The 25,636-nt window shown below is 47.7% G+C and overlaps 1 protein-coding gene across 3 annotated transcripts; it reads left to right on the top strand.

Moving 5' to 3' along the window:
* The first annotated feature begins 10,726 nt into the window (after positions 1-10,726).
* katnal1 (katanin p60 subunit A-like 1) lies at positions 10,727-25,420 on the top strand. 3 transcript variants are annotated; one of them, XM_041851434.2, is made up of 11 exons: positions 10,727-10,815; positions 12,192-12,388; positions 12,547-12,707; positions 13,414-13,585; positions 13,842-13,969; positions 14,117-14,222; positions 19,081-19,239; positions 19,619-19,745; positions 20,988-21,122; positions 21,335-21,461; positions 24,466-25,420. In XM_041851434.2, the coding sequence occupies exons 2-11, from the start codon at positions 12,227-12,229 to the stop codon at positions 24,662-24,664; spliced, it is 1,476 nt and encodes a 491-aa protein (XP_041707368.1). In that variant the 5' UTR covers positions 10,727-10,815; positions 12,192-12,226; the 3' UTR covers positions 24,665-25,420. The 3 variants fall into 3 exon arrangements, with proteins under 3 accessions (XP_041707368.1, XP_041707370.1, XP_041707369.1); XM_041851436.2 differs by having other exon boundaries at positions 10,732-10,815; positions 12,196-12,388; XM_041851435.2 differs by having other exon boundaries at positions 10,747-10,846.
* The last annotated feature ends 216 nt before the right edge of the window (positions 25,421-25,636 follow it).

The following is a 25,636-nucleotide window of genomic DNA, read 5'->3' as shown; positions in this document are numbered from 1 at the left end:
CTCTCTCTCTCTCTCTCTCTCTCATTGACTTCCATCCAGGATGTGGAAAAACAGCGACGGTTTATATAAGAAGGATTATGTGCTTTGACAAACCCAGTGAAACAAGATAATTGCGTTGTAGAACTGCCTCACATAATGTAATGCACAGTGTCACTCACTAATCACACACACACACACACTGGATAGAGACAGGGTTTATTCAGGAGGAGGCAATGCTACAGAATTGAATGTTTAAGATAGAAATTAGTTAAGTAGAACAGAGATACCATGTGATCCTGTATGAAAACAAATTGTGATTTCCCCCATTCAGAGTTATTTTACAATCTGTGATTATTTACAATGGGAATGCCAAGGCCAACTGTAGAGTTGTCATCAATATCATCGTGACTCATGATAGACTGTGGATGTGAAAAATGACACCATTCTGTACCTATCTTTAACCCATATGGTTATTTTCTGGGGGGAAATTGATCCAAGGGCCTTCAAAAGGGGGGCGCCCCACGGGGGACGCCAGTCGCCCATCCCTGTTCTACCACGAGTTCTGGAGTCAGAGGGTTAACAACAGCAGCAGTAGACGGGCAGCTGTGAGTAAGTTCACTCCCAGTCCATGAGGAGATTAACAACAGAACAACAACAATGAAGTATGGCCGTGTGTTTACAATGTTCATCCACCGCTGTCATTTCCTGGTTTCAGAATGTCTATTTGGCTACCACTAGTACAATAGGCATACATAGTGATGGTAATGGTAGTAGTGGAAGGGGCTGTGTTAGTGTTTCCAGTGCTGGTTCTGTGTAGTGGCCTACTACTGGTCTACTCTTCAGCTGTTGTGGTTCGCTGTGCTGTACTGTGAGACTATCGTCCTGCTTCACAGAGCAGACAGACTAGGCCTGAAAGCAGCAGTCCACAGACAGGCAGGCAGCACACAGCGCCACAGAACAGGCAGACAGCGGGCCTCAAAGCCTCACTAATCCAGTCTCTTGCTGTTCACTCACACAGCACACAATACCTGGGCTTAGAGCGAGCTCTAGTGGACATTTAGTGGAACTGCAAAAGTATTGGTTTTTCTCTGCGGTATTGCTGATAAAATGTGTGGGAATAATCAAAGTTAATATAACGCTACTTATATGAACAGTTATTGTATTGGTTTATAACAGAAGAAACAAACCAGCTCTGATAGTGTCTAACTTTCTATCTAAAATATTTTCAGGCATTGTTTTTTCCTCCTGCAGTTTATTTTATTTTAATTATTTCAAATTTATTTAACCAGGTAAACCAGTTGAGAACAAGTTCTCATTTAGAACTGCGACCTGGCCAAGACAATTTATTTAACCAGGTAAACCAGTTGAGAACAAGTTCTCATTTCGAACTGCGACCTGGCCAAGACAACAACACAGAGTTACATATGGGGTAAACAAAACATAAAGTCAAAAATACGACAGAAAATATATATACGCTGTGTGGAAATGTAGCAAGTTATGGAGGTAAGGCAATAAATAGGCCATAGTGCAAAATAATTACAATTTAATATTAACACTGGAATGATAGATGTGCAAGAGATGATGTGCAAATAGAGATACTGGGGTGCAAATTAGCAAAATAAATAACAATATGGGGATGAGGTAGTTGGGTGGGCTAATTTCAGATGGGCTGTGTACAGGTGCAGTGATCAGTAAGGTGCTCTGACAACTGATGCTTAAAGTTAGTGAGGGAGATAAGAGTCTCCAGCTTCAGAGATTTTTGCAGTTCATTCCAGTCATTGGCAGCAGAGAACTGGAAGGAATGGCGGCCAAAGGAGGTGTTGGCTTTGGGGATGACCAGTGAGATATACCTGCTGGAGCGCATACTATACCTGCTGGATCGCATACTACGGGTGGGTGTCTATGGTGACCAATGAGCTAAGATAAGGCGGGGATTTGCCTAGCAGTGATTTATAGATTACCTGGAGCCAGTGGGTTTGGCGACAAATATGTAGTGAGGACCAGCCAACAAGAGCGTACAGGTCACAGTGGTGGGTAGTATATGGGGCTTTGGTGACAAAACGGATGGCACTGTGATAGACTACATCCAAGAGTGTTGGAGGCTATTTTGTAAATGACAGGATCGGTAGGATAGTCAGTTTAACAAGGGCATGTTTGGCAGCATGAGTGAAGGAGGCTTTGTTGCGAAATAGGAAGCCGATTCTAGATTTAATTTTGGATTGGAGATGCTTAATGTGAGTCTGGAAGGATAGTTTACAGTCTAACCAGACACCTTGTCAGAAGATGACGGTGAAATGCGGTAGGCGAAGTCAAACGCAGGACACAGAGCTTACTGGAAACGTACTTTACTTGAAAGTAACCAGAGAAGAAAACCATCTCCATACAAGGAGGAAAACAACCCGCACTCGGCTGATTCCGTGACACACCTAGGTATTTGTAGTTGTCCACATACTCTAGGTCAGACCCGCCGAGAGTAGTGATTCTAGTCGGGTGGGCGGGTGCCAGCAGCGTTCGATTGAAGAGCATGCATTTAGTTTTACTAGTGTTTAAGAGCAGTTGGAGGCTACGGAAGGAGTGTTGTATGGCATTGAAGCTCGTTTGGAGGTTTGTTAACACAGATACAAAATGGTGTTGTCTGCGTAGAGGTGGATCTGAGAGTCACCAGCAGCAAGAGCGACATCATTGATATACACAGAGAAAAGAGTCGGCCCGAGAATTGAACCCTGTGGCACCCCCATAGAGACTGCCATAGGTCCAGACAACAGGCCCTCCGATTTGACACATTGAACTCTATCTGAGAAGTAGTTGGTGAACCAGGCGAGGCAGTCATTTCAGAAACCAAGGCTATTTAGTCTGCCAATAAGAATGCGGTGGTTGACAGAGTCGAAATCCTTGGCCAGGTCGATGAAGACGGCTGCACAGTACTGTCTATTATCGATCGCGGTTATAATATCGTTTAGGACATTGAGCGTGGCTGAGGTGCACCCATGACCAGCTCGGAAACCGGATTGCATAGCGGAGGAGGTACGGTGGGATTCGAAATGGTCGGTGATCTGTTTGTTAACTTGGCTTTCAAAAACTTTCGAAAGGCAGGGCAGGATGGATATAGCTCTGTAACAATTTGGATCTAGAGTGTCACCCCCTTTGAAGAGGGGGATGACCGCGGCAGCTTTCCAATCTCTGGGGATCTTAGACGTTTCGAAAGAGAGGTTGAACAGGCTAGTAATAGGGGTTGCGACAATTTCAGCTGCTAATTTTAGAAAGAAAGGGTCCAGATTGTCTAGCCCAGATGATTTGTAGGGGTCCAGATTTTGCAGCTCTTTCAGAACATCAGCTGTCTGAATTTGTGTGAAGGAGAAGCGGGGGGCATGGGCAAGTTGCAGCGGAGGGTGCAGAGCTGGTGGCCGATGTAGTGGTAGCCAGGTGGAAAGCATGGCAAAATGCTTGTTTGAAATTCTCGATTATTGTAGATTTATCGGTGGTGATAGTGTTTCCTAGCCTCAGTGCAGTGGGCAGCTGGGAGGAGGTGCTCTTATTCTCCATGGACTTTACAGTGTCCCAAAACTTTTTGGAGTTAGTGCTACAGGATGCACATTTCTGTTTGAAAAAGCTAGCCTTTGCTTTCCTAACTTCCCTGAAAAGTTGCATATCGCGGGGGCTGTTCGACGCTAATGCTGTTCGTGCTGGCACCTCGGACCGTGTACGTCCCAAATGGCACCTTAATCCATGTATAGGGTAGTAATGAGCTATAATAGGGTGCTTTCTTCAATGCATAATGGCCACAACTAAAAGGCTCCATTGCGTAAGTGAATCAATGTAGCCTCCAGATAATGAGACTGCATGACTGTCCAAGGGTCAAACCACAGACAACAACCTATCAATTCAATTTCAATTTAAGGGGCTTTATTGGCATGGGAAACATATGTTTACATGGCCAAAGCAAATGAAATAAACAATAAAAAATGAACAGTAAACATTACATTCACAAAAGTTCCAAAAGAATAAAGACGTTTCAAATGTCATGTTATGTCTATATACAATCAATCAAATGTATTTATAAAGCCTTTTTTACATCAGCAGATGTCACAAAGTGCCATACAGAAACCCAGCCTAAAACCCCAAACAGCAAGCAATGCAGATGTAGAAGCAGTGTTGAAATGATGTGCAAATAGTTCAAGTACAAATGTCACGGTTTACTATGCCAGAACCCAGAAGCAGACCAGGACAAGGTACGTTGAGAGAAAGGTGAGAGTTTATTTAATAGATTCCGAGTGAGGCTGAATAATCCAGGGAACAGAGCGGGTGGCGTGGATGGGTTGTTGAGGGTGCAGTGGTTGGTCCGGTACTGGCTCGGCAGCCGCCGACCATCAGGCAGAGGTTGGGTGAAGGTTCCGGGTGGGAATGTTCATAGCTAACGATCCGGCAGGAACTGGATGTTAGGCCAGAGCCTAAGAAGGGTGATGATCAGGACCAGGTGTGCAGATTGCTGATGGGATGCAGGTGCGGAAAACCAGAGCGCTCACCGGAGCGTTCCCGAACCCTCGGGAAACTGGAGATTACGAACCGGAACACTAGTCACCAGACAGGACCCGACTCAGACAGCCGGGATCGTTACAGTACCCCCCCTCCGACGAACGCCACCGGGCGGACTCCCCGGAGCGCCAGGATGGAGGCGGTAGAAGTCACTGATGAGGTCCGCATCGAGGACCTGTCGCCGCGGAATCCAACTCCTCTCTTCAGGGCCATACCCCTCCCAGTCCACGAGATACTGGAAACCCCGGCCCCGCCGTCTGGAATCCATGATGCGACGCACCGTGTAGGCAGGACCACCTCCGATCATCCGAGGAGGAGGAGGAGGAGGCGGAGGAGGCAACAGAGGACTGAGGAAGACAGGCTTGAGGCAGGAGACATGAAAGGTGGGATGGACTCTGAGCGTCCTCGGTAGTTTGAGTCGAACTGCCACTGGATTGATCACCTTCTCCACCACAAACGGACCAATGAACTTCGGTAACAACTTCCCTAGACTCAGTCCGTAACGGAAGATCCCGTGTGGCCAACCAAACCCCTATCTCCGATGGTATAGGTGGGAGGCGGGGATCCGGCGACGATTCGCCTGGAGCTGATACCGGTCCGAAACTCTAAGGAGTGCCTTTCTGGCCCGATGCCAGGTCCGGTGGCAACGACGAATATGGGCCTGAACAGAAGGCACTGAGAGCTCCTTCTCCTGAGAAGGAAACAGGGGAGGTTGGTAGCCATACAGGCACTGGAAGGGAGACATCCCAGTGGCAGATGTAGGAAGAGTATTGTGGGCATACTCAACCCAAGGCAACTGAGAGACCCAGGAGGTGGGGTTGGAAGAGACCAGACAGCGTAGCGTGGATTCCATCTTCTGGTTGGCTCTCTCCGCCTGACCATTGGATTGGGGGTGAAAACCAGATGTGAGACTGACTGTAGCTCCAATGGCCAAACAGAAGGACTTCCAGACAGCAGAGGTAAACTGAGGGCCACGGTCGGGAAACGATATCACTGGGCAAACCGTGGACCCTGAAAACCTCCCTAACCAGGATCTCGGACGTCTCCGAGGCAGAGGGAAGCTTGGCAATAGGCACAAAGTGGGCGAACTTGCTGAATCTGTCCACGATAGTCAGAACGACCGTGTTCCCCTCAGAAGCGGGCAACCCAGTGACGAAGTCCAGGGCCGAGATGCGACCAAGGTCGCCGGGGAATAGGAAGGGGTTAAGTAGTCCAGAGCTGGGCCGATTGGTACTCTTATTCTGCGCACACACTGGACAGGCAGCAACAAAACCCCCGAGTATCCTCGGCCATGGCAGGCCACCAAAAACGTCTGCGAAGAAACGCCATTGTCCGAGCCACGCCAGGGTGACAAGCCATCTTGCTGGCGTGGGACCATTTGAGGACAGCAGGACGAACCGACTCAGGCACAAACAACCGACCGGGTGGACCGTTACCGGGACCGGGCTGAGTCCGAAGGGCCGCCAGCACCTCCTCCTCAATCTTCCACATAACTGCTCCCACGACGCAGTTCCGGGGAGGATTGTCTCGGTCTTGGACCCACTCTCCTCCGTCTTGGAGAACATCCGGGACAAGGCGTCCCGCCTTGCCGTTCTTAGATCCAGGTCGGAACGCCAGGGCAAACTTGAATCGTCCGAAAAACAACGCCCACCTGGCCTGACGGGAGTTGAGACGTTTAGCCGATTGCACGTAAGCAAGATTCTTGTGGTCAGTCCAGACAATAAACGGTTGCTCCGCCCCCTCCAACCAGTGGCGCCACTCCTCCAAGGAAAGTTTCACCGCGAGAAGCTCCCGGTTACCCACATCGTAATTCCTCTCCGCAGGCGAAAGGCGACGAGAGTAGTAGGCGCAGGGATGGAGTTTACTGTCCGTGGAGCATCGCTGCGACAGGATGGCGCCAACTCCCACATCAGACGCGGTCCACTTCAACGACGAACTGACGGGCCGTGTCCGGTTGAGAGAGAATCGGTGCGTTGGTGAATCGCCTCTTCAAATCCAGAAACGCTCGATCCGCCTCCGGATTCCACTTGAAGGTCCTGATACTGGAAGTCAAGGCAGTTAACGGAGCGGCCACACGGCTGTAATCCCGGATGAATCTGCGGTAGAAATTCGCAAACCCCCAAAAATCTCTGGAGCTGCAACTCGTACCGGGCTGGGCCCATTCCAGAACCGCTCTAACCTTCTCCTGGTCCATCCTAATCTCTCCCCTGGAGATGATGTACCCGAGAAAGGATGTCGTGTGGGCGTGAAACTCGCACTTCTCGGCCTTCACGAACAGGCGATTCTCCAACAATCGCTGCAGAACCTGCCGGACATGCTGGACGTGGTCGGAAGGTTCCTTCGAGAAGATCAGAATGTCATCCAGGTAAACAAACACAAAGAGACCGATCATATCTCTCAGGACGTCGTTCACCATACTCTGGAATACCGCTGGAGCATTGGTCAGTCCAAACGGCATCACCTGATACTCGAAGCGACCCATCGGTGTATTGAAACCCGTCAACCACTCGTCCCCTCTCTGATCCGGACCAGGTGATACGCATTGCGTAGGTCTAGCTTGGTGAACACCGTAGCCCCCTGTAAGGAGTCGAAGGCAGAACTCATCAAGGGCAGGGGATACTTGTTCTTGACCGTGATGTCATTCAACCCCCGATAATCAATACACGGTCGAAGAGAGCCATCCTTCTTACCCACAAAGAAGAATCCTGCCCCCAGGGGGTGATGACGAGGGACGTAACGAGACCAGCAGCTAGGGACTCCTTGATGTAGGTCTCCAACGCCTCACGTTCAGGTCGGGAGATACTGTATAACCTTCCCTTGGGGTAGACAGCTCCAGGGACCAGGTTGATGGCACAATCATATGGTCGGTGGGGAGGGAGTGACAGAGCCTTCTGCTTACTGAAAACCTCCCCAAATCGTGATATGTCTCGGGAACCAGGGACAAATCTGGGGGTTTAGCCTCAATCACCTGACTGGGAACCGAATGGGGGCAGGCAGTCTTGAGACAGTTAGCATGACAATCAAGGCTCCAACTCGTTACCTTGCCCGTCACCCAATCGAACGTGGGATTGTGTTCCTTCAGCCAGGGGTATCCAAGGACCAGAGGAACATGGGAAGACGGCAGAATGAAGAATGAAATCATCTCAGAATGATTCCCCGACAACCGCATCTTAACCGGTTCAGTCCTCATCGGTGATACGTGCCAGACTACTGCCGTTCAGAGTGGTCGCTTCAATGGCTTCCGGCAATTGCTCCTTGGAAAGCCCCAGCTGTTCCACCAACTCGGCATCAAGAAAGCTTCCATCGGCACCTGAATCGATAAAAGCGTTAAGCGCTAAGCTCTGATTCCTGTTCACAAGGGTAGCCGGAAACGGGGTCTGACAGAGGTACTGAGAGGTTGAAACTGGCTCGCTAAAAGTCCTCCCAACTTTAGCGAGCCGGGCAGTTTGACGACCGCCGGGAACAAGTGGAGATGTAATGTCCCGAGCTACCACAGTAGAGGCAGCAGTTGGTCTTACATCTATGTTGACGCTCCTCCTTGGTTAACCCGTGCCGCCCCACTTGCATGGGTTCAGAATCGGGAGAGAGGACCTCTCCACTAATCCATTGTGGTGGAGAATGATCGACGTGTTCTGGTCCACCACCCGACCCGACTGGGAACTGAGAAGCTGATCGACTGGACGGACCCCATTGCTTCTCCCTCCTTCGCTCTCGGACTCGATTATCCACCCGAATAGACAAGGCTACCAAGCTGTCCAGGTCACTAGGGTCTCGGATAGGAGATCAACTCATCCTTGAGCTGCTCCGACAGACCCTGGTAAAAGGCCGCTTGCAGAGACTCCTGCTCCACCCACTCTCTCCACAGCCAACGTCTTGAACTCGATCACGAAGTCGGCCACGCTGCAGTTCCTTGGCGAAGCGAAAACAGGCGCCTAGCTGCGTCCCTCCCTCGGACGGAATGGTCGAAGAGCTTCCTCATCTCGGCCGTGAACCCCTGGTATGAAGCCATGCAGGGATCCTGTCGTTCCCAAACGGCTGAAGCCCACTCCAGCGCTCGACCACGCAGCAACTCAATCACAAAGGCTATCCTAGCCTTGTCTGTGGCATAAGAGTAGGGCTGTAGATCGAACACTAATCCACACTGCATAAGGAAGGAACGGCATCTTCCCAGCTCCCCCTCATATTTATCCGGCGTCGGAACCTTGGGCTCACGGATGGACACAGCTTCAGAAGCGGCAGGCGAGATGGGTGAAACCGGTAGTGGATCCTCCACCGGACACTTACGTTGGTTCTGGACCTCCGTCAGACCGGTAGAAAGGTTCCGAACTGACAACGCGATCTCCTGTAGTACCGTGCTATGATGGCCCAACATCTTCTCCTGCTGGGTAATAGCATGGCGAACAGAGTCCAGGTCCGCTGGGTTCATACTGGCCGGATCGTTCTGTCACGGTTTACTATGCCAGAACCCAGAAGCAGACCAGGACAAGGTACGTTGAGAGAAAGGTGAGAGTTTATTTAATAGATTCCGAGTGAGGCTGAATAATCCAGGGAACAGAGCGGGTGGCGTGGATGGGTTGTTGAGGGTGCAGTGGTTGGTCCGGTACTGGCTCGGCAGCCGCCGACCATCAGGCAGAGGTTGGGTGAAGGTTCCGGGTGGGAATGTTCATAGCTAACGATCCGGCAGGAACTGGATGTTAGGCCAGAGCCTAAGAAGGGTGATGATCAGGACCAGGTGTGCAGATTGCTGATGGGATGCAGGTGCGGAAAACCAGAGCGCTCCCCGGAGCGTTCCCGAACCCTCGGGAAACTGGAGATTACGAACCGGAACACTAGTCACCAGACAGGACCCGACTCAGACAGCCGGGATCGTTACAACAAAAGAGAAAATAAATATATGGGTTGTATTTACAATGGTGTTTGTTCCTCACTGGTTGCCCTTTTCTTGTGGCAACAGGTTACAAATATTGCTGCTGTGATTGCACACTGTGGTATTTCACCCAATAGATGTGGGAGTTTATCAAAATTGGATTTGTTTTCAAATTCTTTGTGGGTCTGTGTAATCTGAGGGAAATACGTGTCTCTAATATGGTCATACATTTGGCAGGAGGTTAAGAAGTGCAGCTCAGTTTCCACCTCATTTTGTGGCCAGTGTGCACATAGCCTGTCTTCTCTTGAGAGCCAGGTCTGCCTATGGTGGCCTTTCTCAATAGCAAGGCTATGCTCACTGAGTCTGTACATAGTCAAAGCTTTCCTTACGTTTGGGTCAGTCACAGTGGTCAGGTATTCTGCTACTGTGTACTCTCTGTTTAGAGCCCAATAGCATTCTAGTTTGTTCTGTTTTTTTGTTAATTCTTTCCAATGTGTCAAGTAATTCTCTTTTTGTTTTCTCATGATTTGGTTGGGTCTAATTGTGTTGCTGTCCTGGGGCTCTGTGGGGTCTGTTTGTGTTTGTGAACAGAGCCCCAGGACCAGCTTGCTTATGGGACTCTTCTCCAGGTTCATCTCTCTGTAGGTGATGGCTTCCTTTTAGGCGGTTGTAGAATTTAAACGCCTCTTTTCTGGATTTGGATAATTAGCGGGTATTGGCCTAATTCTGCTCTGCATGCATTATTTGGTGTTTTACGTTGTACACAGAGGATATTTTTGCAGAATTCTGCATGCAGTCTCAATTTGGTGTTTGTCCCATTTTGTGAATTCTTGGTTGGTGAGCGGACCCCAGACCTCACAACCATAAAGGGCAATGGGTTCTACAACTGATTCAAGTATTTTTGGTAATTGGTATGTCTAATTTTATGTTCCTTTTGATGGCATAGAAGGCCCTTCTTGATTTGTCTCTCAGATCGTACACAGCTTTGTGGAAGTTACCTGCGGCGCTGATGTTCAGGCCGAGGTATGTATAGTTTTTTGTGTGCTCTAGGGCAACGGTGTCTAGATGGAATTTGTATTTGTGGTCCTGGCAACTGGACTTTTTTTGGTACACCATTATTTTGTCTTGCTCTCTCTCTAGTCTAGAACAAACACTTCTAGAGTATGCATTGTTTACCCTCCAGCTTCGATTAAACCATTTAATCCAGACAATTTAGTGAAAATTGGGGCATCATCGAAGTCTGTAAGCACCCCTCGTCATAATATTTTGACAGTCTGTTGTGTTCTGTATGACAGATGTCATCCACGGCCTCCAGCGGCCCCTCCTCTTCCGCTGATGATCGTCGTTCTCCACACGGCGTCTCTCCGCGGCCATGGTAACACCACTGTGTAACGGACTACTGCACACAACAACAGAAACAAGCGCTTCTCTTTGAGGTACAATCATACTATTTTCATGCACATAGTTGTAAGTACTAGCTATTTGTTTGTCTTTTGGTTTGTGTGGTATACTTGGCGGGACGTCATTTATTCGAAACAAGAGGGTATTTTCTTGCCATGCGATCCGTTTTGTTATCTGGCCTAAGCTTGGGGTGTAACTGGAGGCCGATGGGAAATGCTGTTTTATTTACGCATACTGCTGATCAAAATAGATGGAGGGATATCTGTGTTTGAACTACAAGACCCGGGTCCTGAAATGCAATGATAGATTTTTTATTGATATGTGCATTCTTTGAAAAGGTTTTCTGCTGATGTTATTATTGTTGATTCACATACTAGCCCACTAGTAATGGTTGACATATTTACCTTAGCAAGCTAACTATCTAGCTAGCTAGCTACATTGTGAAAATGATGTGTTTTCTAGCTATTTTAGCTAACTATGAAACCCATCTGGATTAAGTAGGGCTAAATTAAATAGGCTTTGAAGTGAATGTAATTAGTTTAGCTACTATGAACATATGGTTATTGAAATGCATGGGGGTGTAACCAGAATGAAGGGACACTGCTATCAACTATGGGACATCCTGCTTACCATGGGATAAGATGATCATACTGCATGTCTAGTACAGGGTTTCCCAAACTTGGTCCTGGCCCTGCCCTGGGTCCACATTTAGGTTTTTGCCCTAGTGCTAACGTTACACGGCTGATTCAAATGACCAAGTCATTGTCAAACTTTGATTATATGAATCAGCTGTGTAGTGGTAGGGCATACACCAAAATGTGCACCCGGGGGGTGTTTGGGAACCCCTGGTCTAACAGAGCAATGGTTTGATACACCACCTCCAGTGTAGACAGCTTATTATATAACTCTGAGTTTGCTCTTACTTCAGTTTAAACTAGTATCTGCAAACTCTGGCTGTTCAAACAGTCCATTGATTTCAGATAGTACATAGCTAGCCAGCTAATCCGAACATAGTAAGTCTGACAAGCCAACTCTAAACACTGAAGAAAGGGATCATGTGACACAGCCAGCAGTAGTGCATAGGAAAGGGAACCAATATATCTCACTACTGTTTGACAACAGTTCCCATTGTTTATAAAGCCTGTGAGCCATGTCATGATCTTGGTTTACTTGCGTCACTTTTACATTCTCAGTGCTGAGATCATGTCATACTAACACAGCTTAGTTTCAGAGTAGTGTATGCTACATCCAGTGACTTGCAGGTACAGGGTACAACAAGTCAACTAAAGAAAGAAAGCGATACCCACACAGTGATGATGATTACTTCTGTAGTTTTATTGTGCAACGTTTCGACCTGAAGATCGAAGGAGAACTTTCATCCTAATGTAGCCTTCTTCTGTTTCCCTGGCAGACAGTTCCAGCCCAGAGACATTGTCCTCCATTAAGATGAACCTGGCAGAGATCTGTGACAATGCTAAGAAGGGCAGAGAGTACGCTCTGCTGGGAAACTATGACTCCTCTATGGTCTACTACCAGGGAGTGATCCAGCAGATACAGAAACACGGCCAAGCCCTCAGAGACCCTGCACTCAAAGTCAAGTGGCAACAGGTGGGACTCTCCCAAACACATACATACATACCACATACATGTTGCAGCATAGAATCATTGGTAATAAGACATTATGAACGCTCTTACATGCTTAACAAGTAATCATTTGATATACCGGTTGGCTAAAAGTGTTACCGAAATGTCCTCTCTCGCTCTAGGTGAGACAGGAGCTGGTGGAGGAGTATGAGCAGGTGAAAGGCATTGTGGGAACTCTGGAGAGTTTTAAGGTAGACAAGCCAGCTGACTTCCCTGTCCCTCAGCCTGAGGAAGGGCCCCGAGACCCCGCAGTGTGGCCCCCCCCCACCCCCGCAGAGCACAGGTATATGGCATGTCTGAGACCTAACACAATTCTTCAGGTCTCAGGCAATCTTATTCATCACTTGAGCGTGGTTCACCGGACCAGCTCCACTACTGAGTGCAGAGGAGGCAACCTGAAGGGGTAAACAGCACCTGGCTGTGTAAGGTCTCATTTTTAACTAAGAACAAGTACAGACCTCAAGTTAAAATCTTAAGGTGGAACATTGTAGCGTTAACACAGTGTATCTGGGTAGTGTGCATTGAAGTGGACGAATCAGTGTGTATATATCAGTGCGAATCCACTGATATGAGAGGAGGAAATGCCACTTAACCAAATGATTACCACTTAACCAAAAGATCACCACTTAACCAAATGATCACCACTTGAAGTTGACAAGCTGCTGCTTCCTATTGGAAGTGATGCTGCAGCAGTACATGGCAGAGAGTAGGCTACACATCTTCTGAAAAGCATGGCGATTACAGTATACAGGACCACAATAAAAAGGTTACATGCTGCATAGTTTCATTCACTAGCTGTACGTCTTATGACTTTCTAAAATAGTCTATAGGCCCTGTAGCATCCTACAACCATCATGATCTCTCAAACTGACATTCTGTTTTGCTACACTGCTCAGACATTAATTGCTTCATGGAAAATGTGTGTGTGTCTGCCTGTCTCTGTGTGTGTGTGTGTGTGTGTGTGTGTGTGTCCCTGCCTGTGTGTTTAGGGCCCCTGCTGCAGTGAAGCGTCCTAACAGTGGTGTAAAACCCCAGCAGAGGAAGGACTCACCAGGGATGCAGCCCAGAGGGGCTCCAGGGGGGAGGGGTCAGACCAACCCCAAAACAGACCGCCCTGCCCCCAGGGACGCCCCCCGAGGCACCAAGGCCAGAGACGACAAGGTCAGTGTACAGCTGGAGATACTATATTTACACTGTTAGGGCTGGTTTCCTGGACACATGAAGTCTAGTCCTGGACTGAAAATCATGCTTAATCTCTATCGAAATAACCTTTTAGTCTAGGACTAGACTTGATCTGTGTCTGGGAAAGCGGCCCTTAAACTCTTATGTCTGTTGTCCCAGGGTAAGACGAGTATAAGGCGGGGAAGTTAAACTTCTGTTAAACGTGTGTGTGTGTGTGTGTGTGTGTCTCCTGCAGGGTAAAAAGGCTGTAGCAGAGGGAGCGGGGGATGGAGAGCTGAAGAAGTTTGATGGTTCAGGGTACGACAGTGACTTAGTGGAAGCACTGGAGAGAGACATCGTCTCCCGCAACCCCAACGTACACTGGTACAGTAAACACATCACCTTGCTGACGTGTGTGTGATAAGAGCGTCTGCTAAATGACTAAAATGTAAATGTAAATCATCACTTTGTGTGTATCACTGTAGGACTGACGCATTGCTGATACGTTTGGTGTGTGTGTGTGTGTTCCAGGGGGGATATTGCTGACCTGGAGGATGCTAAGAAGTTGCTGAGAGAAGCGGTGGTTCTGCCCATGTGGATGCCAGACTTCTTCAAGGGTATACGCCGACCCTGGAAGGTAACACACACACATAAAAGGCAATGAGAGATAGTGAGTAGTTGTGTGTGTGAAGTCATGAGTAGGGGCTGTAACGTGACCGTATTACCGCCACACCGGCAGTCACGAGTCATGGCCGCAGTCAAATTCCATGTGACCGTTGAGTCAAGGTAACTAGGCTTCTCCAAAACTGCTCTTTGATGCCGCTGGTGGTCATTAGTAGCATTAGTAGCCTACCAAACTTGTTAAAAGCCAGTCGCTAATGGCCTGGTACTCAGCGCTCTATTGTCCCTCTAATCACTCTGACAATGCAAATGCAATCGAAAATGAACACTGCAGGAGAGCCCTGGCATTGAGTTTAAACGGAATAGGATCAGCTGTTGCGCAGCGAGAGCCAGCTCCTCATAGCTGGTTGATACATGGAATGAAATGTGTTCCTATAAGCCCATGTTGAGCAACATTTCTATAGGCTATGCTATGCAAGGCTATGCTAGGCTATGCTATGCGTGAGAAAACAGAGTTTCTATTAAAAAGAGGAGGATCCCATAAGCTTTCTATAGGCTAGGCCTACTATATTTCTCATAATATTAAGCACATTGCCATGCTTTACAACTGGAGTAACCTACCTGGCTGGCATGAAAATGAACCGCAGGAAAAGCGTCCTCCATTCGCTATTCAAGTGCATACGGATGACATGTCTTTTTTTCCCCCTGCCCCTGTTCTGACAGGTGCATGATAATGGTCCATTCTAAATCAAAACTAATTTCATACATATATGATTTAGTATATGTAAAGACAAGATTACATTGAGAATAGTCTGATGGGTGAGAATATTATCACTTGCGAATGATGCCCAGTGTGTCTAAGGCAAGAAACAGTGCATGCATTTTTTTGCAACTTTTTCAAATCATAGTCGAATGCATCGTGTAGCCTAGCCCATAGGCCTAATATGTTTTGATAAGGTTTGTATCACAACCTAAAGTGGCCAAATAAATCTAAGCGTAGCCTACAGGCCCAAGACCCCTGGTACATGGTTTGAGAGCACATAGCCTACAGATCCTAGTGAAACGTGTTATAAGCCCAGTCATTTCACAATTGCGTGTGAAAACAGAGTTTTGACTGGCCTCTATTTAAAAGAGGATCTCAGCTTTCTCGTGCTGCTATATTTATTGCTCAATACTTAAAATTAATCCGCTCTACAACTGGTGTAGCCTACCTGGCATATTATTAAACACGTTACCGCGGGAAGCACTGTGGGCCATTCTAAATAAAAAATAATTCCACACATACACTACATGGCCTAAAGTATGCTTGTCGAACATCTTGTCGAACATCTCATTCCAAAATCATGGGCATTAATATGGAGTTGGTCCCCCCTTTGCTGCTATAACAGCCTCCACTCTTCTGGGAAGGCTTTCCACTAGATGTTGGAACATTGCTACGGGAACTTGCTTCCATTCAGCCACAAGCATTAGTGAGGTCGGGCACTGATGTTGGGCGATTAGGGCTGGCTCACAGTCGACATTCCAATTCATCCTATAGGTGTTCGATGGGGTTGAGGTCAGGGGTCTGTACAGGCCAGTCAAGTTCTTCCACACCGATCTCGACAAACCATTTCTGTCAGGACCTCGCTTTGCGCACGGGGACATTGTCATGCTGAAACAGGAAAGGGACTTCCCCAAAATGTTGCCACAAAGTTGGAAGCACAGAATTGTCTAGAATGTCATTGTACGCTGTAGCGTTAAGATTTCCCTTCACTGGAACTAAGGGGTCTAGCCCGAACCATGAAACACAGCAACAGACCCTTATTCCTCCTCCACCAAACTTTACAGTTGGCATAATGCATTGGGGCAGGTAGCGTTTTCTTGGCATCCGCCAAACCCATATTCGTCCGTCGGACTGCCAGATGGTGAAGAGTGATTCATCACTCCAGAGAATGCGTTTCCACTGCTCCAGAGTCCAATGGCGGCGAGCTTTACACCACTCCAGCCGACGCCTGGCATTGCGCATAGTGATCTTAGGCTTGTGTGTGGCTGCTCGGCCATGGAAACCCATTTCATGAAGCTCCTGACGAACAGTTCTTGTGCAGATTACCTCATTTCTACCAGCATGTCACCTGTACAACTAGAGGTGAAATAACTCTAGATCACCTTTACTCTACACACAGAGACGCGTACAAAGCTCTCCCTCGCCCTCCATTTGGCAAATCTGACCATAACTCTATCCTCCTGATTTCTGCTTACAAGCAAAAACGAAAGCAGGAAGTACCAGTGACTCGGAAGTGGTCTGATGACACGGATGCTAAGCTACAGGACTGTTTTGCTAGCACAGACTGGAATATGTTCCGGGATTCATCCGATGGCATTGAGGAGTATACCACCTCAGTCACCGGCTTCATCAATAAGTGCATCGACAACGTCATCCCCACAGTGACCTTACATACATATCCCAAACAGACACAGAGTTCCCGCTTTCACGGAGAAGAACACTAATCCGGACGCTTATAAGAGATCCCGCTATGCACTCAGACGAACCATCAAACAGGCAAAGCGTCATAACAGGACTAAGATCTAATCCTACTACACCTGCTCTAACGCACGTCGGATGTGGCAGGGCTTGCAAACTATATCACGGATTACAAAGGGAAACCCAGCCGTGAGCTGCCCAGTGATGCGAGCCTATCAGACGAGCTAAATACCTTCTATGCTAGCTTCGAGGCTAGCAAAACTAAACCATGCATGAGAGCACCAGCTGTCCTGGACGACTGTGTGATCACGCTCTCTGTAGCCGATGTGAGCAAGACCTTTAAACAGGTTAAACATTCACAAGGCCGCAGGGCCAGACGGATTACCAGGACGCGTACCATTTGGCAAGGGTCTTCACTGACATTTTCAACCTCTCCCTGACCCAGTCTGTAATACCTACATGCTTCCAAAATACTTAGCTGTGTGACCTGCAGTTTTAATTTGGGAGCACCAGTGCAACTAGAAAAAAAAAATAATCACCCAGATAATAATTGTTGTAATTATTAGGCTTTGCTTTACCACAGCCTCCACGTGCCATAGTCATAGTCGTCTTTCTCCCTCCACGGCTGTTTGCTTCCAGTTCCCAGGCTATACACACCAAGCCCCGCCCCCGGCCACTCAAGCAGGCAGCACACTGTTTATTCTCTCAGCATGCTGTCAATTCATGCACTCAACACAGATCCTTCCAAAACAAGAACGATGCTGCTTTCCACCTTGCTTTTTCTATTATACAATTAGTTTGTGTATCTTGTTCTCAGCAAAATGCGAGTTAGCTAGTCTAATATGCATGTAAATCTCTCATGGCTCAAAGTGGAGAAGAGATTGACTTCATCACCTCTGGTGTCTGTTTTTTAAAATACTAGCACACAGCTCGGGCACCCATGCATACCCCACAAGACATGCCACCAGAGGTCTCTTCACAATCCCCAAGTCCAGAACAGACTATGGAAGGCGCACAGTACTACATAGAGCCATGGCTACATGGAACTCTATTCCACATCAGGTAACTGATGCAAGCAGTAGAATCAGATTTAAAAAACAGATAAAAATACCCCTTATGGAACAACGGGGACTGTGAAGGGACACACACACACACACACATACACATGATAAGACACGCACTCTACACACACTTACACATGGATTTTGTATTGTAGATATGTGGTAGTAGAATAGTGGCCTGAGCGAACACATTGAATGTGTTGTGAAAAGTTGCCTTTAATGTTGCTGGACCCCAGGAAGAGTAGCTGCTGCCTTGGCAACAGCTAATGGGGATCCTTAATAAATACAAATATAAGAAACCTGGCATGTGCCTACATAATGCATATCGCTAACTAGCTAGCTGGCTAGCTAAATGCCATTTAGCTAAATGCACATCGCTAATCGCTAGCTGGCTAGCTAAATGCCATTTAGTTAAATGCATATCGCTAACTAGCTAGCTGGCTAGCTAAATGCCATTTAGCTAGCTGGCTAGCTAAATGCCATTTAGCTAATTGCTAACTAGCTAGCTGGCTAGCTAAATGCCATTTAGCTAAATGCACTAGCTAGGGCAAAGCAAACGTTACCTCTAATACAGGTTGCTACCAGTGATGGTGTAGCTCTGTATGTTGTTTGTACAACAGCATGTTCTGAATCAGCCTATTCTAAAATGTTTGTCTAAATGTAACATCTATTCAAATGGTCCCTTGGGAAACACTGACCAACACTTTGGTACATTTTATGTGGTGCTCCTAACTTTTTAAAGTTAGGAGCACCAGTGCTACCAATGGAAATACGTTAATTTAGAGCCCTGCCCTCAGGCCCAATCCATTGATAGGGGGGTCAATATTTCATTGGTCTCTGTGTCACAACCAAACACAAATATCACATGAAGACCATGTAGTGTAGAAATGCATGGTTTCTTACATGTGAATGAATGAATGAATACAGTGAACAGTTTTGAACATTGACATATGGATGGATATTCAGAGGCTGCTCTTTGCCATACACCACTCAGCCTGTAAGCGGTGATGTTGTACTGTAGAAATTCATGTAGTTTGGAAAAGATTGACCTACTGTCAGCGACCCCTCTGCAATATATGCTCAGTCTCTCTCTGTCTCTCTGTCTCTCTCTCTCTCTCTGTCTCTGTCTCTCTCTCTCTCTCTCTCTCTCTCTCTCTCTGTCTCTGTCTCTGTCTCTGTCTCTGTCTCTGTCTCTGTCTCTGTCTCTCTCTCTGTCTCTCTCTCTCTCTCTCTCTCTCTCTCTCTCTCTCTCTCTCTGTCTCTCTGTCTCTCTGTCTCTCTGTCTCTCTGTCTCTCTGTCTCTCTCTCTCTCTCTCTCTCTCTGTCTCTCTCTCTCTCTCTCTCTCCACCAGGGGGTGTTGATGGTGGGCCCCCCAGGGACAGGGAAGACTATGCTGGCTAAAGCCGTGGCTACAGAGTGTGGCACCACCTTCTTCAACGTGTCCTCCTCCACACTCACCTCCAAATACAGAGGAGAGTCTGAGAAACTGGTTCGCCTGCTCTTTGAGATGGTGAGTCTTTGTGTGTGTGTGTGTGGTCTCTTGTGACGGACGAAAACAGTAATACGGTGATGATTAGGCCTACTACAAGGTTTAGATAGCTGACTAGACTACCTTACCTAGCAATAAATCATCGCTGACATGGGATAATTGAGTGACTGACAGAACAAGTGGAAAACTGCTGATGCACAACCACATTTTGAAATGACTCCTCGTGTATTCTACTATTGTAACTCTCAACAGTAAGTTGAGACCCCGGCTGAGTGAAAAAAAAAAAAGATGTATCTTTGGTTGAAAAGACGTTGAAAAGATGTCTTTCAACCATTTCTGCTCACTGGGGAATACTCAATGAACCTTTTTTGAAAGAACCTTTTCTCTCCATTGTGTCCAGGCGAGGTTCTACGCCCCGACCACCATCTTCATAGATGAGATAGACTCCATCTGTGGGAGTCGAGGGAAGTCAGACGAACACGAAGCCAGCCGCAGAGTCAAGTCAGAAATACTGGTACAGATGGACGGTGAGAGAAGCTGGGGGAGAGGAAGAGAGGAGGAGGAGGAGGAGCGAGGGAGAAATAGATAAGGAGAGAGGGAGAAATAGATAAGGAGAGAGGGTGAAATAGATAAGGAGCGAGGGTGAAATATATAAAGAGAGAGGGTGAAATAGATAAGGAGAGAGGGTGAAATAGATAAGGAGCGAGGGTGAAATAGATAAGGAGAGAGGGTGAAATAGATAAGGAGCGAGGGTGAAATAGATAAGGAGAGAGGGAGAAATAGATAAGGAGCGAGGGAGAAATAGATAAGGAGAGAGGGTGAAATAGATAAGGAGCGAGGGTGAAATATATAAAGAGAGAGGGTGAAATAGATAAGGAGAGAGGGTGAAATAGATAAGGAGAGAGGGTGAAATAGATAAGGAGCGAGGGTGAAATATATAAAGAGAGAGGGAGAGATAGATAAGGAGAGAGGGTGAAATAGATAAGGAGCGAGGGAGAAATATATAAAGAGAGAGGGTGAAATAGATAAGGAGAGAGGGTGAAATAGATAAGGAGAGAGGGTGAAATAGATAAGGAGCGAGGGTGAAATATATAAAGAGAGAGGGAGAGATAGATAAGGAGAGAGGGTGAAATAGATAAGGAGCGAGGGAGAAATATATAAAGAGAGAGGGAGAAATAGATAAGGAGAGAGGGAGAAATAGATAAGAAGAGAGGGAGAAATAGATAAGGAGAGAGGGTGAAATAGATAAGGAGAGAGGGTGAAATAGATAAGGAGAGAGGGAGAAATAGATAGAGGGAGAAATAAATAAGGAGAGAGGGTGAAATAGATAAGGAGAGAGGGTGAAATATATAAAGAGAGAGGGAGAAATAGATAGAGGGAGAAATAAATAAGGAGAGAGGGTGAAATAGATAAGGAGAGAGGGTGAAATAGATAAGGAGAGAGGGTGAAATAGATAAGGAGAGAGAGAGGGAGGGAGTGGGGCAGAGGGAGAAAGAGTTCACTGGTTTCTGAATATGTTGTTTCTTGCTCGGCTGCTGAGATGTGTTTTTGGGGACTGTACCATTGTTGTCCAGGTGTAGGGGGAGCTATCTGACTCTACCATTGTTGTCCAGGTGTGGGGGGAGCTATCTGACTGTACCATTGTTGTCCAGGTGTAGGGGGAGCTATCTGACTGTACCATTGTTGTCCAGGTGTAGGGGGAGCTATCTGACTGTACCATTGTTGTCCAGGTGTGGGGGGAGCTATCTGACTGTACCATTGTTGTCCAGGTGTGGGGGGAGCTTCAGAGAATGACGATCCCTCTAAGATGGTGATGGTTCTGGCCGCTACTAACTTCCCCTGGGACATTGACGAGGCGCTACGGAGACGACTGGAGAAGAGAATCTACATCCCACTGCCTACAGGTGATCTTTAACCTTTCAACCCTAACCTCTACCCTTACCCTGAACCTGAGATGCGGAAATCCTGTTTCATACAGATGTCTTGCATATTAACCTATTCTTAAAATGTATCTGTTGTGCAGAACGTTCACATTGTTGTACAGTTATACCTGTATGTCTCTAGCTGTAGGGTGTGTTGTTAACCCACTTTCCTGTGTGTGTGTGTGTGTGTGTAGCTGTGGGTCGTGCTGAGCTGCTGGGGATCAGTCTAAAGGAGGTGGATGTGGCTGATGACGTGGACCTGGCTCTCATCGCTGACAAGATAGACGGATACTCTGGCGCTGACATCACCAACGTCTGCAGGTCTAGCTGTGTGTGTGTGTGTGGGGGGGGCTTTTTGGGGACTTTAAGTCCTTTTGGGGACTTTAAGATAGTAAAAGAAGGAAAATTCTTCCTCGTGGGGACATTTCCCATACACCCATGAGGACAAAAGCTATTTTAAGCTTAGTGTTTAGGGTTACAGTTAGGGTAAGGGGTTAGTGTTTAGGGTTACAGTTAGGGTAAGGGGTTAGTGTTTAGGGTTACAGTTAGGGTAAGGGGTTAGTGTTTAGGGTTACAGTTAGGGTAAGGGGTTAGTGTTTAGGGTTACAGGTTAGGGAAAATAGGATTTTGAATGGAAATTAATCTGAGGTCCCCACGAGGATAGATGAACAAAACGTGTGCGAGTGTTCTTGTGAGACTGTTCCCATGACTGACCCTTGTGAGTCGTGACTAGTCGTGTGGCACTTTCTGTCTGTGTGTGTAAGCTAAGGTCACAGTCATGGCTCTTGGCCAGGGGCATCCCCTGAACACACCCTTTATATAACAGAGAGAGTTGAGGGGGAGGGTGGGTGGGAGGGAGAGCGGGAGAGCGGAAGGGAGGAGAGTGGGAGAGCGAGCGGGAGGGAGGAGAGTGGGAGAGCGAGCGGGAGGGAGGAGAGTGGGAGAGCGAGCGAGGGAGGGAGAGTGGGAGGGAGAGCGGGAGGGAGGAGAGTGGGAGGGAGGGAGAGTGGAAGGGGGAGGGAGAGAGAGAGAGAGGGAGGGGGGAAGTGGGAGGGAGCGGGGGAGGAGGGAGAGTGGAAGGGGGAGGGAGAGAGAGAGGGAGGGGGGAAGAGAGGGAGTGGGAGGCAGATGGGGAGGGCGAGCGAGCGAAAGAGGGAGAGAGGGGAGAAGAGAGGGAAAGGGATAGATTAAGGGAGAGATGGAAGGAAAGGGAGAGCGAGATACAGAGCGAGAGGGAGAGAGATACAGAGAGAGAGAGAGCGAGATACAGAGAGAGAGCGAGATACAGAGAGAGAGAGAGAGCGAGATGGAGGGAGAGAGCGAGATGGAGGGAGAGAGGGAGAGGATACAGAGGGAGGGAGGGAGGGAGATGGAGAGAAACCATTGTGGCCTCGGGAGGTCAGGCCTCTGCGCTGTATGTGACCAATTAGCTGTGTGCAGTACATTTTAGTTATGCGTCAATTTACAGTGCATTCGGAAAGTATTAAGATCCCTTGACGTTTTCCACATTTTGTTACGTTACAGCCTTATTCTAAAATTGATTGATGAGGGAAAAAACTAATTGAATCTACCCACAATACCCCATAATGACAAAGCAAAAACAGTTTTTTAGAGATTTTTGCAAATTTATTACAAATAAAAAACAGAAACACCTTATTTACATAAGTATTCTTTGCTATGAGACTCAACATTGAGCTCAGGTGCATCCTGTTTCCATTGATCAACTTGATTGGAGGCCACCTGTGGTAAATTCAATTGATTGGACATGATTTGGAAAGGCACACACCTGTCTATGTAAGGTCCCACAGTTGACAGTGCATGTCAGAGCAAAAACCAAGCCATGAGGTCAAAGGAATTGACCGTAGAGCTTCGAGACAGGATTGTGTTGAGGCACAGATCTGGGGAAAGGTACCAAAACATTTCTGCAGCATTGATGGTCCCCAAGAACACAGTGGCCTCCATCGTTCTTAAATGGAAGAAGTTTGGAACCACCAAGACTCTTCCTAGATCTGGCTGCCCGGCCAAACTGAGCAATCGGGGAGAAGGGCCATGGTCAGGGAGGTGACCAAGAACCCGATGGTCACGCTGACAGAGCTCCAGAGTTCCTCTGTGGAGATGGGAGAATCTTCCAGAAGGACAACCATCTCTGCAGCACTCCACCAATCAGGCCTTTATGGTAGAGTGGCCAGACCGAAGCCACTCCTCAGTAAAATGCACATGACAGCCCGCTTGGAGTTTGCCAAAAGGCACTTAAATCCTCAGACCATGATAAACAAGATTCTCTGGTCTGATGAAACCAAGATTGAACTCTTTGATCTGAATGCCAAGTGTCACGTCTGGAGGAAACCTGGCACCATCCCTACGGTGAAACATGGTGGTGGCAGCATCATGCTGTGGGGATGTTTTTCAGCGGCAGAGACTGAGAGACTAGTCAAGATCGACGGAAAGATGAACGGAGCAAAGTACAGAGAGATCCTTGATGAAAACTGCTCCAGAGCGCTCAGGACCTCAGACTGGGGCGAAGGTTCAACTTCCAACAGGACAACAACTCTAAGCACACAGCCAAGACAACGCAGGAGTGGCTTCAGGACAAGTCTCAGAATGTCCTTGAGTGGCCAAACCAGAGCCCAGACTGAAAACAGCTGAGCAGCGATGCTCCCCATCCAACCTGACATAGTTTGAGAGGATCTGCAGAGAAGAATGGGGGAAACTCCCCAAATACAGGTGTGCCAAGCTTGTAGCGTCATACCCAAGAAGACTTGGGTAATCGCTGCCAAAGGCGCTTCAACAAAGTAATAATAATAATAATAATATAATATGCCATTTAGCAGACGCTTTTATCCAAAGCGACTTACAGTCATGCGTGCATAATTATTATTTTTTTGTGTATGGGTGGTCCCGGGGATCGAACCCACTACCTTGGCGTTACAAGCGCCGTGCTCTACCAGCTGAGCTACAGAGGACCACAGTACTGAGTAAAGGGTCTGAATACTTATGTAAATGTGGTATTTCCGTTTTTTATTTTTTATACATTTGCAAAAATGTATAAAAACCTGTTTTTGCTTTGTCATTATGGGGTATTTTGTGTAGATCGATGTGGGGGGGAAAAACTATTTCATACATTTTAGAATGAGGCTGCAACAAAATGTGGAAAAAGTCAAGGGGGTCTGAATACTTTCCGAATGCACTGTATCCAGGTTTTTTGGTGTCAAGAGATCAGAGCTCTGTATAAAGAATGTGTCTCTGTCTCTGAGTGTGTGTATTCCTCAACCTGTGTGTGTGTGTGTGTGTTGTATGCTAATGCCATGTGTGTCTGCCCCCACAGAGACGCGTCTATGATGGCAATGCGTCGGCGTATCCAGGGCCTCTCTCCAGAGGAGATCAGAGCTCTGTCTAAAGAAGAGCTTCAGATGCCTGTCACCATGGACGACTTCACCATGACCCTGAAGAAGATCTCCAAGTCTGTCTCCGCTGCCGACTTGGAGAAGTACCAGGCCTGGATGGACGAGTTTGGATCGGTCTAGAGAGAGGACACAGCACTGGGAGTGGAAGAAAGGACTGGAGAGGAGGCTGTGACTGGAGTGGAGCTAGAGGAGGCTGTGACTGGAGTGGAGCTAGAGGAGACTGTGACTGGAGAGGAACTAGAGGAGGCTGTGACTGGAGAGGAGGCTGTGACTGGAGAGGAACTAGAGGAGGCTGTGACTGGAGAGGAACTAGAGGAGGCTGTGACTGGAGAGGAACTAGAGGAGGCTGTGACTGGAGAGGAACTAGAGGGGGCTGTGACTGGAGAGGAGCTAGAGGAGGCTGTGACTGGAGAGGAACTAGAGGAGGCTGTGACTGGAGAGGAGCTAGAGGAGGTTGTGACTGGAGTGGAGCTAGAGGAGGCTGTGACTGGAGAGGAGCTAGAGGAGGCTGTGACTGGAGAGGATCTAGAGGAGGCTGTGACTAGAGAGGAACTAGAGGAGGCTGTGACTGGAGAGGAACTAGAGGACAAGAGTGTGACTGGAGAGGAACTAGAGGACAAGAGTGTGACTGGAGAGGAACTAGAGGAAAAGAGTGTGACTGGAGAGGAACTAGAGGACAAGAGTGTGACTGGAGAGGAACTAGAGGACAAGAGTGTGACTGGAGAGGAACTAGAGGACAAGAGTGTGACTGGAGAGGAGCTAGAGGACCAGAGTGTGACTGGAGAGGAACTAGAGGACCAGAGTGTGAGCCAAGTGGATAGAAGTGTAAAGCGGAGTGTTTGGTTGAGATTAAAGGGTACATCTCAATAGTCTAAAGTGGCTTCCTCTCTTTGTCTCCTTGTCTTCCTCTCTTCATCACCTTGTCTCCTTCTCTTCAAAGCCTTGTCTCCTTGTCTCTTCATCTCCTTTTCTTCCTCTGTATCTGTTTGTCCCTCCCTCCCTCCACTCACTACGGCTCTATGTGACTGTGGAGAAGGAGTCTGTGGCTGCATCCCAAATGGTACCCTATACCCTATATAGTGCACTACATCT

The sequence above is a fragment of the Coregonus clupeaformis genome, chromosome 27 (genome assembly GCF_020615455.1).
Source record: "Coregonus clupeaformis isolate EN_2021a chromosome 27, ASM2061545v1, whole genome shotgun sequence".
Classification (NCBI taxonomy): Eukaryota; Metazoa; Chordata; class Actinopteri; order Salmoniformes; family Salmonidae; genus Coregonus; species Coregonus clupeaformis.
The sequence above is the reverse complement of the archived record's forward strand: the minus strand, read 5'-3'. Positions and strand labels throughout refer to the sequence as shown.

Bases quoted from the DNA above. Each gene is read 5' to 3' on its own strand.
- katnal1 (XM_041851434.2), top strand. From the start codon at position 12,227: ATGAACCTGGCAGAGATCTGTGACAATGCTAAGAAGGGCAGAGAGTAC. The intron at 19,240-19,618 runs GTGAGTCTTTGT...CATTGTGTCCAG, and splicing joins TTCGCCTGCTCTTTGAGATG to GCGAGGTTCTACGCCCCGAC. The intron at 19,746-20,987 runs GTGAGAGAAGCT...ATTGTTGTCCAG, and splicing joins AATACTGGTACAGATGGACG to GTGTGGGGGGAGCTTCAGAG.